The following is a 16,645-nucleotide window of genomic DNA, read 5'->3' as shown; positions in this document are numbered from 1 at the left end:
CATAAAATGTGCTCTGAACGTCATCTAAGTCACAACAATAGAAGAACACAGTCTGCTGAATATAATACTACACAAACATTAGATGTTGCCATGGTTTAATTGCAAATAACATGTAAACATTCACAGTGCAGGGAGGAAAAAGTATGTGAGGCCCTAGCTTAATGACTTCTCCCAGAGCTAATTGGAACCAGGAGTGAGCCAACCTTGACTCCAATCAGTGTGATGATATTAGATGTGTTGCTGACAGCTGTCCTGCCCTTAAAAAACACACCTGTTTTGGGTTTACTGGTTTCAGGAAGCACTGTCTGATGTGAACCATGCCTCGCAGAAAAGAGCTCTCAGAAGACCTACGATCAAGAATTGTTGACTTGCATGAAGCTGGAAAGGGTTACAAAAGTATCTCCAAAAGCCTTGATGTTCATGTGTCCACGATAAGACAGACTGTCTACAAATGGAGAAAGTTTAGCACTGTTGCTACTCTCCCTAGGCGTGGTCGTCCTGTAAAAATGACTGCAAGAGCACAGCGCAGAATGCTGCATGAGGTAAAGAAGAATCCCAGAGTGTCAGCTAAAGACCTACAGAAATCTCTGGCACATGCTAACATTTTTGTTGACACATCTACAATAAGGAAAACATTAAACAAGAATGGAGTACATGGGAGGACACCACGGAGGAAGCCATTGCTGTCCAAAAAGAATATTGCAGCACGTTTGAAGTTTGCAAAAGAGCACCTGGATGTTCCACAGCACTACTGGCAAAATATACTGTGGACAGATAAAACCAAGATTGAGTTGCTTGGGAAGAACACACAACACTATGTGTGGAGAAAAAAAGGCCCAGCACACCAACATCAAAACCTCATCCCCACTGTGAAACATGGCGGAGGGAGCATCATGGTTTGGGCTGCTTTGCTGCCTCAAGGCCTGGACGGATTGTTGTCATTGATGGGAAACTGAATTCCAGAGTTTATCAAGACATTTTGCAGGAAAACGTACGACCATCTGTCCGCCAACTGAAGCTCCGCAGAGGATGGGTGATGCAACAGGACAATGACCCAAAGCATAGAAGTAATTCAACAAAACAATGGCTGCAACAGCACAGAATACGCCTTCTGGAGTGGCCCAGTCAGAGTCCTGACCTCAACCCGATTGAAATGCTGTGGCATGACCTTAAGAGAGCGATTCACACCAGACATCCCAAGAATATTGCTACACTGAAACAGTTTTGTGAAGAGGAGTGGTCCAAAATTACTCCAGATCATTGTGCAGGTCTGATCTGCAACTGCAGGAAGCGTTTGGTTGACGTTATTGCTGCCAAAGGAGGGTCAACCAGTTATTAAGTCCAAAGGTTCACATACTTTTTCCTCCCTGCACTGTGAATGTTTACATGTTATGTGCAATTAAACCATGGCAACATCTAATGTTTGTGTAGTATTCTGTTCAGCAGACTGTGTTCTTCTATTGTTGTGACTTAGATGACGTTCAGAGCACATTTTATGCCCAATTCATGCAAAACTCCACGTAATCCCAAGGGGTTCATATACTTTTTCTTGCAACTATATATATAGATAGATAGATAGAGATATATATATATATATATATATATATATATATATATATATATAGATAGATAGATATAGATATATCTAGATCTAGATATAGATATATCTCATCGTTTTTGTTAAAAAAAAAGAAAAAAATTGACAACCAATTTAAAGCGATACTAAGGGTTCATTTTGATTTTTTAAATAACAAACATGTTATACTTAATTGGTGTGTGTAATGGTTTTGCACAGAGCAGTGCCTATCCTCCTCTTCTGGGGTCCTCTGCTGGCGCTCTTGGCCCTTCCCTCCTGTAGTATAGAGCTTAGGAGCCGCAAGATAGCCCGGCGGCCATTTTAGTTGGGGTCAGTATCACCGCTGCATACTCTGCATTTAATTACTTAGTCAATACAGCTATATACTACCCTGTTTTCTATACTAATTTTTATAAATAAACTTATCATACCTACTACACTATGGGCACCTGTTCTTTGGCTCCTTTTTGGAGCTAAATCAACTTTCAGGACACCTGTAGTTTGATCCACCACCACCAGAGGGACAGAGCTTTGGATCCTGGCTGAACACCATACCATCCTTAAGGGGACCTCTGGACCTACTAAATTCATTCTCCCAGGCTGAATGACCTATAGATAGAAGCTCATCCTTTTCATCTACTATAAAGATTCCAGTGGATATTATTATATGCGCATTATCCATGCGTGTCCGGTGAGTGCGCATTTTTTCCATTGGTTCCTTTTTCAATCAGCTATCCCTGGGATTCGGTCATATGATATAATATACTATCATGGACTATTTCTTTCTCAATTTTGATACATTTCAGCGCTGCACTAATGTCATGATATCCGCCTTATCCAGTCAAAGAATGCCTTGTATTCATTGAATAATAAATAAAGGCATTCTGCAAATGGCATCAGTGCTGAGCGAGCATCCCCCTATGGTTACTCTGCAGAAGGACAGTCACTTGGCACTGGACCCAGAAGACCCAGAAGACTGCTGATATCACTTTAGCAACTACGACTACTCAGGTATGAGATATAGTGTACATACTTATGTTGGTCCAAGCAAGACCAATGTAGGTATATAATAAAATTCATACTTAAACCTACTACTACTACTTAATGAGAGCTTTACAGCTAACACTTTCAGAAATAACATGTTCATGCAAATATTAATGCTGAATTACTAATTATCAGCTTAAAGTGGTACTTAACAACCTCCCCAGTTTTTTGTTTTTTTTTTACCTTACCTGCAGTGTTGCATTTTCTTTAAAATAAATGCTCACCCACACAGTGAATCCAGCATAGCCTGCTGCGATCTGCATTCCGGTGTCATACAACAGGTCTTGCGCTCTCATGTGGGTCCCATTAGGGTGGCTGCTTCTTCTAGGTACAAGCAGCCAGCTACAATGACAAGCTGGATGTGCCCCCCGACCGCTCTGTGTGCCGACTCTGCAGCTTCCTGGGAAATGTGATGTAAATATATCAGGTATCAGGAGGCTGCACAACCTGTGACACATCATTCTAGCCTATGATGAAATGTCAAGTGTGTGGCGGGGGCAAAAATAAAAAAAAATTAAGAATACAAAAACATTTCTTGCATTTTGCTTGGGAAAGGGAGCTAATAAAATGGAAATAACCCCCTTTTAGGAGTTAAGCTGGCCATAGGTGGACTGAATTTTGATCTAACAATTAACTTCTGTTGAATGGGTATGTTGGAAAAGGTTCATTCAATAAGCGACAGCCAATTGGATGCAGTGCTGATTAGTGTTTTCTGACAGCGGAGGAGTCCCTGCTGTCAGAATACACTAGCACAGGGAAGGATTCCTCCATCCACCTTGCTTATTTAAATCCCTTTCTTTTTTTTGGATTACCCCACTGGCTGATTAAAGAAAACAAATAATCTATGGCCAGTCTTAAACCGGAACTAAAGTTCTGCCGTAAAAATAACGGCAAGCAGGCAGGCTTTTATTGCAGAAGAGACATGAACTGCCTCTTCTGCAATAAAAATGCCCCTCCCTGCCTGCCCGCTGTCTTCTCCGGTTCTGTAAACTGAGCTGCGTATGTTTGTAGCACCGTGTCGGTTTCTGGTTCCGTATGCACAGGAGTAACGTCTGCCAATGAAGAGGCCTGAAGACAGACACTCAGAAGAAGTAGCTGGCACCGGCATGGAGCCATTGGACAGATGAGTGTTAAAAACTTTTATTTCCACTTAATTTACCAGGCAACAATATGATGTGCTGGTTTTGACACCCTCCAAGTGATGCACTTTTGCGAAGTCTCTGAAGTCCTAAACACTGTCATGGGCAGACACTTCCAGGGTTTAATAAAATCTCCTAATATCTCAAGGTTTTGTGCTTTCACATAACAGCTGTGGGCTTCTGTAAACAGCTAAGCGAGCATCTAATAAGAAGGCGTTACTCTCATTACAATTCAAAAAGGAACAACGACATCTGCATAATAATATATATGAAAGTAAGGCAAAGGAAGAGTTATAGAACTCATGTGATCTCCAGCCCTTTTAGTTTTATGTTGGAAATGTATAGCTATGGTATGTTTGGAGTGCGCTTGCATTGCTCTGGAGAAATCTTGTATATTGTGTTGATCATTTTCACCAGTGTTATTGATTCAGTAAAACTAGTATCAGTGGATGGATAGCCACAGGGCTACACGAATCTGAAGAACACACCTGGTATGTCTCTGAGGCTTAACCAAAGAATGTTAACTGTGAGAAAAGAAAATGTGCTGGTAGGACAGAATATTCAACTGAAGAATCACATATGGCCAGCTTGTTCTCTTTTTGGTTACATGAGTACAGGGACCAATGAATGGTCCTAGGCACGAAAAGTTTGCATGCAGGGGCGCTTATCAATCCCTGTACACGTGTATCCATTCCAATGTGTTTAAAGGCGTACAGATGCAATGTCTGTCACCCTCTCATTGATTTTTACAGGCTGCTGGCTGTGGCTGGACTCCAGCTTCTTTGACTCCTGAATGCAGAAATACACTCAATTTTGGCGGTGTATACCAGAATGCATCCATGTGTGTAATCCCTAAGAAATGACAGGTGTACAGTCACAGTGCCTGTAAGTCTGTCATTGTTGTATCGGCTGCTGGTGGTGGCTGTACTCGGACACCCGTGACTCCGAGAGTAGAAATAAGCTGGTGGTGTATATACGGATGAATCGGTGTGCATGTGCACTAAGTGGTTACAGGCGTACAGCTGTGGTGTCTAAGCCTGTCATTGATTTGTGCAGGCTGCTGACTACAGCTGTACTCCCAACACCTGAGACTCCTAGGCACACAAATACACGTAATTCTGCCGCTGTACACCCAAATGTGTTCATGTGCATGAGCCCTTAAGACACAAAGATTACAGAACCATTACATACAAGAAGTGAAAATCTAGCTAGCAAACACTGTAGCCATTCTGTCCTGTACATGGATCAGTCGTCCTGGTCCCTTTGCGGAGAAACAGCCCCAAAGCATGATGTTGCCACCCCCATGCTTCACAGTAGGTATGGTGTTCTTTGGATGCAACTCAGCATTCTCTCTCCTCCAAACACGACGTGTTGTGTTTCTACCAAACAGTTCTATTTTGGTTTCATCTGACCATATGACATTCTCCCAATCCTCTTCTGGATCATCCAAATGCTCTCTAGCAAACGTCAGACGGGCCCGGACATGTACTGGCTTAAGCAGGGGGACACGTCTGGCACTGCAGGATCTGAGTCCCTGGCGGCGTAGTGTGTTACTGATGGTAGCCTTTGTTACGTTGGTCCCAGCTCTCTGCAGGTCATTCACTAGGTCCCCCCGTGTGGTCCTGGGATTTTTGCTCACCGTTCTTGTGATCATTTTGACCCCACGGGGTGAGATCTTGCATGGAGCCCCAGATTGAGGGAGATTATCAGTGGTCTTGTATGTCTTCCATTTTCTAATTATTGCTCCCACAGTTGATTTGTTCACACCAAGCTGCTTGCCTATTGCAGATTCAGTCTTCCCAGCCTGGTGCAGGTCTACAATTTTGTTTCTGGTGTCCTTCGACAGCTCTTTGGTCTTTACCATAGTGGAGTTTGGAGTGTGACTGTTTGAGGTTGTGGACAGGTGTCTTTTATACAGATAACAAGTTCAAACAGGTGCCATTGATACAGGTAATGAGTGCAGGACAGAGGAGCCTCTTAAAAGAAGAAGGTACAGGTCTGTGAGAGCCAGAAATCTTGCTTGTTTGTAGGTGACCAAATACTTATTTTCCACCATAATTTGCAAATAAATTCTTTCCAAATCAGCCAATGTGATTGTCTGGATTTTATTTTCTCATTTTGTCTCTCATAGTTGAAGTCTACCTATGATGCCAATTACAGGCCTCTCTCATCTTTTTAAGTGGGAGAACTTGCACAATTGGTGGCTGACTAAATACGTTTTTGCCCCACTGTATATGTAATTGCCAGGTATTAACTTTTCTTACTTGCTTCCCTTTATTTTGGTAAAAGTACCATTGAAGAATTTTGTTTATCTGTTCTATAATTGCATAATAAAACCTGTTTATTCTGCCATAAACCTTTTAAGTGTATAACATCATGTGCACCCTGCCTCTACTGCACTGGAATCTCAGGCAATGCTGTCAGCCCTTCCTAATTCACCTCTGTGAACTACGTAACACGTCCCCCTACATCATGGACAGGTGGAGGTGTTCTGCAGTCTAAATTAAAATATTAAAAAGTCAATTAAAAAAACACATGTTATACTTATCTGCTCTGTGCAGTGGTTGTGAACAGAGCAGCCTCAATCCTCCTCTTCTTGGGTCCCCCGCTGATGCTCCTGGCCTCTCCCTCCTGCCGAGTGCCCCCCAGAGCAAGCAGCTTGCTACAAGGGAACCCAAACAGGCTCGTTCCCGAGCTGAAGCTCTGTGTCCCCATTCACACTCAGAGCCAAGGCTTTGCCCCGCCCCCCTCTCTCTGCACATTGGCTCACTAGCTGTGATTGTCTCAGCCATCAAGGAGGGAGAGTCCCTAGAGAGCTAAGGCTCTTGTGCACATTGCTGGATTGTGATGTGACTCAGGTAAGTACTGGGGGCGTTGGGGGGGGGGGGGGGGCAGGCTGCACACAGAAAGTTTTTTACCTTCATGTATAGAATGCATGAAGGTAAAAAACCCTGAGCCTTTACAACCACTTTAAGACTGAGTAGGTTAGGGTGATTGTGCATGCACTTCCTCCATAGATAGTGATACCGTACAGCAAGTGAGCGTTGTCACCCTAGGACACGTGTTACTGGCAGAATCACCAGGTATAAATAAAGGGGGAGAAAAAGCTATAGATGGGAATTTACTGCAGCCAGTACATTGAAGGAATGGTAAGCTGCAATATATTATATTTTTGTTCCTTGATTTACATACACTTTAAAGAATATGTAACCCCAATGTTTCATATTCCTGATATATGCCTTCTGTACAATGTACAGTCAGGTCCATAAATATTGGGACATCGACACAATTCTAACATTTTTGGCTCTATACACCACCACAAAGGATTTGAAATGAAACAAACAAGATGTACTTTAACTGCAGACTGTCAGCTTTAATTTAAGGGTATTTACATCCAATCAGGTGAACAGTGTAGGAATTACAACAGTTTGCATATGTGCCTCCCACTTGTTAAGGGACCAAAAGTAATGGGACACTTGGATTCTCATCTGTTCCATGGCCAGGTGTGTGTTATTCCCTCATTATCCCAATTACAGTAAGCAGATAAAAGGTCCAGAGTTTATATCAAGTGTGCTATTTGCATTTGGAATCTGTTGCTGTCAACTCTCAAGATGAGATCCAAAGAGCTGTCACTATCAGTGAAGCAAGCTATCATTAGGCTAACAAAACAAAACAAACCCATCAGAGAGATAGCAAAAACATTAAGCGTGGCCAAAACAACTGTTTGGAACATTTTTAAAAAGAAGGAACGCACCGGTGAGCTCAGCAACACCAAAAGACCCTGGAGACCATGGAAAACAACTGTGGTGCATGACGGAAGAATTCTTTCCCTGGTGAAGAAAACACCCTTCACAACAGTTGGCCAGATCAAGAACACTCTCCAGGAGGTAGGTGTATGTGTGTCAAAGTCAACAATCAAGAGAAGACTTCACCAGAGTGAATACAGAGGGTTCACCACAAGATGTAAACCATTGGTGAGCCTCAAAAACAGGAAGGCCAGATTAGAGTTTGCCAAACGACATCTAAAAAAGCCTTCACAGTTCTGGAACAACATCCTATGGACAGATGAGACCAAGATCAACTTGTACCAGAGTGATGGGAAGAGAAGAGTATGGAGAAGGAAAGGAACTGCTCATGATCCTAAGCATACCACCTCATCAGTGAAGCATGGTGGTGGTAGTGTCATGGCGTGGGCATGTATGGCTGCCAATGGAACTGGTTCTCTTGTATTTATTGATGTGACTGCTGACAAGAGCAGCAGGATGAATTCTGAAGTGTTCCGGGCAATATTATCTGCTCATATTCAGCCAAATGCTTCACAACTCATTGGACGCTTCACAGTGCAGATGGACAATGACCCAAAGCATACTGCAAAAGCAACCAAAGAGTTTTTTAAGGGAAAGAAGTGGAATGTTATGCAATGGCCAAGTCAATCACCTGACCCGAATCCGATTGAGCATGCACTTCACTTGCTGAAGACAAAACTGAAGGGAAAATGCCCCAAGAACAAGCAGGAACTGAAGACAGTTGCAGTAGAGGCCTGGCAGAGCATCACCAGGGATGAAACCCAGCGTCTGGTGATGTCTATGCGTTCCAGACTTCAGGCTGTAATTGACTGCAAAGGATTTGCAACCAAGTATTAAAAAGTGAAAGTTTGATTTATGATTATTATTCTGTCCCATTACTTTTGGTCCCTTAACAAGTGGAAGGCACATATGCAAACTGTTGTAATTCCTACACCGTTCACCTGATTTGGATGTAAATACCCTCAAATTAAAGCTGTCAGTCTGCAGTTAAAGCACATCTTGTTCATTTCATTTCAAATCCATTGTTGTGGTGTATAGAGCCAAAAATGTTAGAATTGTGTCGATGTCCCAATATTTATGGACCTGACTGTACTTGTATGAAAAAGTCTTCTTTTCTCTTTGTATTGTGTCCTTTGTGTGAATTCCCTAGTGTTCCTTCCCTCTTTTTTCCTGTTGAAAAATGACCACATTAAGCAGGAGAACACAGCCTGGTCATTTCTCTAGCTAGGCTGGGAACTGAGCCTACTCTCCTCAATTAACAGACTTGTCCTGACATCCCCCTGCACAGCCTTTTTACTGGGAAGATCAGTGTAATGCTGTTTCTCCTCCCTCAGCTGTTATGTAGCTGAGAACAGAGGGAATGTGATCACTTATAAAAAAGGGAAAATGTACTTATAATTTTTTTATATCTATACACAAATGTTTTGTATTCTATTATAAACCAAATGGGTGTTTTACAAGATGATCATTTACAATCACTTTAATGACAACTCTCTAGCAATCTCCTTGATGTAATCAGTTGGCTTTCATGTCACAAGCTGGCCTTTTTATGTCACAAGCTGGCAGGTTGAAATCTGATGTAACTCATTGTTTTTTCTGCCACTTAGTACCATTTCAAGTATGTTTTTGCACAAATGATGGATTTGCATAATTAACAGTTCTCTTTATATGTATTGCAGAAATGCATCAGGTTTAACCCCAATGCCACCGTATGGGTGGCAAAACAGAGGATCTTATGCACCCTTAACCAGAGTTTGAAGGATGTCCTCAATTATGGCCTTTACCAACCCTACAGTAACGGAAGAGAAGGAAAATTCCTCGATGAAGAACGACTGCTGCGGGAATATCCTCAGCCTATGAGCAGAGGTGTGCCTTCCTTGGAGGTATGTGTGGTGCACTGACTACATATCACTATGTATTGCTAAATTGTTCCGATAAATGTGGTGCATGGAACAACTATAGCTCAGTAGTTAGCACTGTGCAGGGTACTGGGTTCAGTTACTTTAGGGTGTGTCTGAACTTTTAAATATCACATATATAGAGTGATTGGCATGCTACACAGAGTTAAAGAATAAAAAAAGTATTGTAAGCTGTAAATTGTTTTTCTTTATTCCTCCTATAACACTTACATATGTGCCTATGCTTGTATTGTTGTTATAATTTAAAAAATAAAGAAATCATTTCAAAAAGTAATATTGTCAATACTGTTAACGAATTGTTATTAGTTGTAATTGTTAATAGTCTTTGCTGACATACTTTTCTTTTTCAGTTTCGATATAAAAAGAGGCTGTACAAGCAATCCAGTATTGATGAGAAACAGATTGCCAAACTTCATACAAAAGTATGTTTTATATTATTTGTATGAATGCTATTTAACATTTTGGAATATACTATACATTTATTGCCATTTTCATGATACGCATAGTGGTTACTGAAGTGGAGGTTCTACATATTTCTGTTTTAGCTATAAAGCCTTTTTCTTTTAAATTAGTATTTTTTACTAGTTAACTTTTGAGACCAAACTATTTTGAAAGTGATAGTAATAAATCAATAAATCATGGAAGTGCTGTACTTGAGAAAAAATCCTGTACTGTGGTGCTTTCCCTGCTGTACTGACTGCTGTGCTTTGCCCTTGATAGTAGGGATAAGGTTTGGTTTCAGAGGGAATCTCCGGGGCTCACAAATCATGAAAAGTGACTGAAAAGTTTTCAGGTTTGCCACCAGAAATAAGGAGCAACCCCAAATGCATTAAATAGCTTTGGTCCTGGGCAATTGTACCACAGAAGCCAGTAATCTGAAAGAATGGATAACCTTTAGGGATTCATTCACATGGACATTAAAAACTCTGCGTACAATGCTGTACAGTATTCTTTCTGCAGCTTATAAATGACCCATTCAGTTGCCAGGTCAGTAGTGTTTAACCAGTGGTGCAGGTGCCACTAGCTGCATATTGTCGATATTGACATTTTGCCTCTGAGCAGCAGCAGTAGCAGGCTATAGGGTGCATTAACACTGTACACTGTACGTACTGTATGTAAATGTAGCACAAATGTCATATGTGTACAGACAGCTCTAAATTCAGGATCTTGCTGCCAAGCTTCTTCCAGCAAGATTGTGCATTTATTAATATGAATGAACTCTAGAAGGTTTCATCCACAGCAGCCATATCATCATTGTGGCCTGTTGTTAGGGCGAGTTGAAATAATGCGCTATAATGTGCTTTTAATTTTGGCATTGATATCAATAGGGTTTACTGCAAAGGCATACTTGGTTGTCTGATACTTAAAGTGGAACTAAAGTCACAATACTTACCTCCGTTCCAATGGTCTGTCTGTGAGTGGTCCCTCTACAGCTTCTTCTGGGCTCCAGTCTCTAGCCATTTTGATTGGGTTGCAAGTGGGTGGTGTTCATCTGGGCACACAGGCCAAGATGTAAAGTGAGCTTCTCAGTGTACACGCCACAGAGGACTGTGAACAGGCAGGTAGGTTAATTTTATTGCAGAAGAGACAATACATATCTCTTCTGTCATAAATAGCCTGCCTTTGTAATTTTACTTTTAATTCTGCTTTAACCACTTGTTGATCGCGCCATAGCTGAATGATGGCTACAGCATGGTTGTCCATTTCTGGGAGGGTGTCATATGACGTCTGCCCCCCAGCAGTGCGCAACTGGCACTCTCTGTGATTGCTGTGTCTTTTGAACACAGCTTTTTACATGACACTCTAAAGGGCCAATCACAGTGGGCTTTTACCACATGATTAGCTGTGTCCAATCACAGCTGATCACCGTGTAAACACACTTGCTGGTTATCTGTAGCACTTTGCTCATGCTGTAACAGGGTGAGGAAAGTACTGCCGATAACCGGATAGTGTAGAAGGAGACATCTATTTACACTGATAATCAGGGCACTGATTCTCAGTGCAGCCCCAAAAGTGTCCATCAGTGCCCAACAGTGCTGCCAATCAGTGCCCATCAGTGTCACCAGTCAATGCCACCTATCAGTGCCGCAAGTCAGTGGCCTTCAGTGCTGCTTGTTAGTACCCTTTATGCCCGTCATTGCCGCCTATCAGTACCTCATATCAGTGCAGCTTCATCAGTGCCTCATCATCAATGCCGACCTGTGCAGCCTATCAGTGCTACCTATGAGTGCCCATCAATGCTGCCTATCAGTGCCCATCAGTGCAGCCTCATTGACGCCCAGCAGTGAAGGAGAAAAGTTACCTATTTGCTAAATTTTATAATATAAACTAAGAAAACTTTTTTTTCTCAAAATGTTTGGTCTTTTTTAGTTTGTTTGGCAAAAAATAAAACACCCAGTGGTGATTAAATACAACCAAAAGAAAGCTCTTTTTGTGTGAAAAAAATTACAAAAATTTAAAATGGGCACAGTGTTGCATGACCGCGCGATTGTCATTTAAAGTGCGACAGCAGAGAAAGCTGAAAATTGGCCTGGGGGGGGGGGGGGGGGGGATGTCGTGCCTTTGCAAAGAGATGGCACTAGTGATAAACTAATGTACAGAATATTGGCTGAACAAAGTCGTATGTACTAACAGACCTGTGCTATTTCCCCAAGTCATAGGCTTTGACATACACACAACGAAGCTGAATGCATTGGGCTCCCTGCCCTTGAAATAGTTTGTAAATTGGGTGTCTAAGAATGGCATCTTTCTATTTGAAGTTACTAACATCTAAAATCTAGTCATTTTTCAGGATATGCTTCTTAGCTGATTCCCTTTAGGGCCTTTTCATATCTCCGTGTATGCATTGTGCAGATTGAGACGGGTACATTCAATACTGGAGAGCTTCCATGGTGCACATATGCTTAAAGCACATGTAATCCCCCCTCCAAAAAATAATAATATATTACAGATGTGGTGGCTGCATTCATTTTCTTTTTCAAACCTTATTCCTATATTTTAACCTGGTGATTCTGCCAGTAACAGGACATGAATGAAAATATGTTTTCCAAGAGGCAAACATAGATTTCAACAGACCAGCTTCTTCTAAAATACTAGAAGCTTTGATTAAATGTAAATACAAATAAAGCATAAATCTGCCTCTCCCCTCCTTGACAGGTATATGTAGAGGTGCTCTGTGATCCCACATGACTTGGTAAAGTAAAATTCCCATGGCGCTTAGTCAGCAAGCAGTGCTGTAATTCTTGCTCATCTAAACATACAAGTTTTGTAGCTGAGAACAGTTATTTTTTGTGATCTACTTTGATACAATAAAAATGACAGGAGGGTTGTATAGGTGTTATTTAATTGTGTTCTCCATTCCTGAGTCTTCTTGTGAGTCATACTGATGCACAAACTTGTATCTGGGTTTATGTATAATTATATGGTGAATTATAGTTGAGGCATTTTGGATGGTATCCCAATTCCATAGTAAGTTAGCCAAATTAAAAATAACTTGATTGAGCATGATTTATTTTTGTATAACTTACATAAGCACTGTGGAATTGCATAAAAACAATAGGAGATTTTCCTGAAGGTGGGGCACATCTAAAGACATTATAATGGTAGCTAGAGAATGTTGCAGATGGCCAAAGCAAATCAAGCACTGGGTGCATCTGCAGTACTTCTCTGGCTGTTGTGTAGGGAATGTGATAATAGACAAAAGAGCAGCATGGATATCAATAGAAACCCTTCTGAACAGTTCAGGGTGAAGAATGTTTGCATAGATCACCTCCTCTCTGCCAGCTTTATCCCCTTGAACTCTGTGCTAGCGTGCCATATCCACATGCAACCATGTGGGTGCTGGCAGATTGGCACTATTTACTTGGGTTGCTACCGGGGGGTATACCTTCTGCTGCGGTAGTGGTAAAAATGTGGCTCAACCGTGTAGTTTTACCACCCCTGCTGTGAACGAGCCCTTACAATCTGATTGCTACGATCACAACCCCCATTTCATTGCCTTCTCTATGTATATTGGACCCCTTCAGTTGGTGCAATTCTCTATTAGAATTAAAGAAGGACTGTAAATTATCCATCAGAAAATCTGTGAGAATTGCTGCCGTTTTGTAACAAAACCTGTAAGGTATTTAAAGGTTTTGGCTAACTATATTGAATTTAGTATATGTTTTCATTATTCATTATGTACAGGGATAAAAAAAAATACATGTTTAATTACCGTAGGTTTTTTCATTTTCTCAGTCTGATAAATATATAATATTGAACATGAATATTTCATATTTACTCTTTCTAGCAAGCAGGTGGGGTTGTAAGCACTTTTTTGTATGTATACCAGGCTACGTTTAAAAAGTCCCTGTCACCACACCAGGCATATGTGGCTCCCTTTATTATGTTATATTTTTTTAGGTGAGATGTAGAATGTTGACACTCCTTCCCCCTATACGCCCCCTCCTCGACCCTGACGTCACCCATACTGATGGCAATGGCCTAGAAGTCCTTGCTTGATCTGAAAAGATTGTCTTAAATACATCATAGGAGTAACTATTCCCCCTCATCCCCCACACCACACCCTTTACACTATTCATACAGATGGCATATGGATATTCGGTTAGAGAATGTGTTACCAAGAGTAGCTTTTGTCGGGCTCTTTATAATCCCCAGAACACTCTGTAAAACTAGCAACATTGGTACAATTTGCATGAAGAAATTAAAAAAAAAATTTTTTGTTATGTATAGTCCCAGTCCAGTACAGTATTATCATAGTCAGTAACTGGTGTGGCAGTGGGACACTGACTGGTGACAGTATGTATACATTTTTTTTAAAAAATTTTTCAACTTTTTCTATTGTTTTTTTGTTTTTTTTTTTGTTTTACTATTGTACCGTAGTAACATAGTAACATTGTACTATGAGCAAGTGATCAGGAATTTTTTTTTTATACACATTATGATTGCTTATACCAATGTATTTAATTGATATTAGCAACCATTTTTACTAAATGAAACTAGTTAACTTAGTGTCTTTTGTTGTGATTAGCTATACTAGCCTCATGTAGTATGCTCCCTGTCTTCAGCAGCATATCCTCAGCCACAAAATGTAGCATATCCACACTCTCTGACTCTCATTTCTTTTATTTGGTCTGCAGTTTCTGACAGTCCCCTCAAGCGTTACTTATATCAAACATTATACGTGGCCCTTTGGTGATGTCAGGGGCTGCATTTGAGGCCCCTTTTAGCTCATAAGTTGATAACCTTTGATTTAAAGTGTCTACAGGATGTAGGTGGTCAAAAATTGATGAACGAAATGAAAACGAGAAGCGCACCAACCTTGCGCATTACCTCAATAACCAAAATTTATTAATTATAAAAATATACTCACAAACAGCGAATAAAATCAGGCATGTAAGTCCTCAAAGGGACTCGAAGACAGCGCGAATCCCATCAAGGGGATGGATATTCAGTACAGCTGACGGGTTTTGAAGGGTGTCCCTTCTTCATCAGTCCCTTTGAGGACTTACATGGCTGATTTTACTCGCTGTTTGTGAGTATATTTTTATAATTAATACATTTTGGTTATTGAGGTAATGCACAAGGTTGGTGCGCTTCTCGTTTTCATTTCGTTCTGCAGTATTGGTCGGGCTTCCCCAGCCTTGTTTGGAGCCGCACAACCCTACATGCATTGGTGGTCGATTTTTCCAGGTCTGGTTCCATCCATTCGCCACCTGTCTGGGTCCTAGAGCGCAGGAGAATTCGTTTTTGATGCACAAAAATTGATGCTATCTTGTTTTAGTCACAGTACTTTACAAAATGTAGTATTCTTTTATAAGAGTTAAAGTGTATTTCCACTTTTGCAGCCAAATTGGGATAACACCTACATTCTATTTCTTACAAGTTCCCATGCACATAGCATAACTTACCTTGGCTTACCTTTTTAAGATGCTCTATTCTAGACCTTCCAGCAAGAAAAAAATCCTAGGGAGTTCTCTTTGTTTTTGAGGAGGGCAGGGTAGTTGTGTTTTTCGTAATTAACCCTATCTATACTGTGTAAGCAGATCCTCATCATCAGTTGTACCTGGATTTGAACACTCTCTGTCTTAACAAAAGGTTAAAAGTGTAGAAGCTGGGCTTCATGCATTGAATGTTAGTGAAGGCAGACTTTGAACAGACTCACTTTAACATTGCTCCAAAAACTTTGCAGTCAGTCACGACTCCTCCTCCTGGGAAAAATCTAAAAGGTAAGAAATATTTAAACGAAAAATTGTACTCAAACTGTGTGAATATAAAAATATAACAAACCTATAGTGGCGTTTTCTCAAATTTGACTGCAAAATGGAATGTTTTACTTTATTTAGATGAAAATAAAGAATTGTAGGCAAATGATTAAACAAATATTAGTTAAGACCTTTAAACCTCACAACAAATTTAAACAAATTGGGCAGCAAACCATTCTTAGTTACCCTTCCTCTTGTCTTTTTAGGCTAATTTGAGAAAATTGATGGACTACATTCAGCACTGTTCTGTGGAGAAAATCTGCAAAATGTTAGATCGGGGGCTGGACCCAAATTACCACGACCCAGAAAGTGGCGGTAAGGAAACATGGCAAGCATTGCTATAGTTTTTGTCTAGACGTTGGATCATTTTTAACTATACTACAGTTACAACCAAGTGATAACTCGATTATTCAGTGTTTATAAGTATGACATTTGGATTAGATTTAATTGTTTTAACCCCAAGCACATTTATATATAACAATGGGGTTGATTTATCTAAACTGGTGAGTTCAAAATCTGGTTCAGCTCTGCATAGAATCCAATCATCTTCCAGGTTTTTTTTGTGAAAGCTTAAAGCGGCATGTGTGTGTGTGTGTGTGTGTGTGTGTGTGTCTGTGTGTGTGTGTGTGTGTATATATATATATATATATATATATATATATATAGTAAATTGTGGTAATGCGGAGTAATGCCACTGTGTGATTAGGCAGTTTGCACCAGATTCTGTGATAGGCAAGCACACTAATGGCACAGAACTGCGTGGACTTTCTCTGGTTTCTGAAGCTCTGGATTGGAAAAGTCTGTCCTGTGTCCAGGTTTTGCTAGACACCTGCAGTCTTGAGTACACAGCTGTGAGGTGCCGTTATATACTCAGATCTGAGAATGGCTCTGGGCTCCC

General features: G+C 40.8%; 1 protein-coding gene across 4 annotated transcripts in view; it reads left to right on the top strand.

Annotated features, from left to right (window-relative positions):
- Positions 1–16,645, top strand: part of SHANK2 (SH3 and multiple ankyrin repeat domains 2) — a 791,629-nt gene that overhangs the window by 207,092 nt on the left and 567,892 nt on the right. For all 4 annotated transcript variants that reach the window (XM_089684605.1, XM_089684599.1, XM_089684598.1 and 1 more), the window contains exons 3-5: positions 9,245–9,448; positions 9,835–9,906; positions 15,954–16,062. In XM_089684605.1, coding sequence (XP_089540731.1) covers positions 9,245–9,448; positions 9,835–9,906; positions 15,954–16,062 — 385 coding nt within the window. The remainder of the gene's footprint in view (positions 1–9,244; positions 9,449–9,834; positions 9,907–15,953; positions 16,063–16,645) is intronic.

This window comes from Staurois parvus, unplaced genomic scaffold (assembly GCF_062004578.1).
Source record: "Staurois parvus isolate SC_StPar_1 unplaced genomic scaffold, SC_StPar_1.0 ptg000350l, whole genome shotgun sequence".
NCBI lineage: Eukaryota > Metazoa > Chordata > Amphibia > Anura > Ranidae > Staurois > Staurois parvus.
This window is presented reverse-complemented; position numbering and strand designations above follow the sequence as displayed.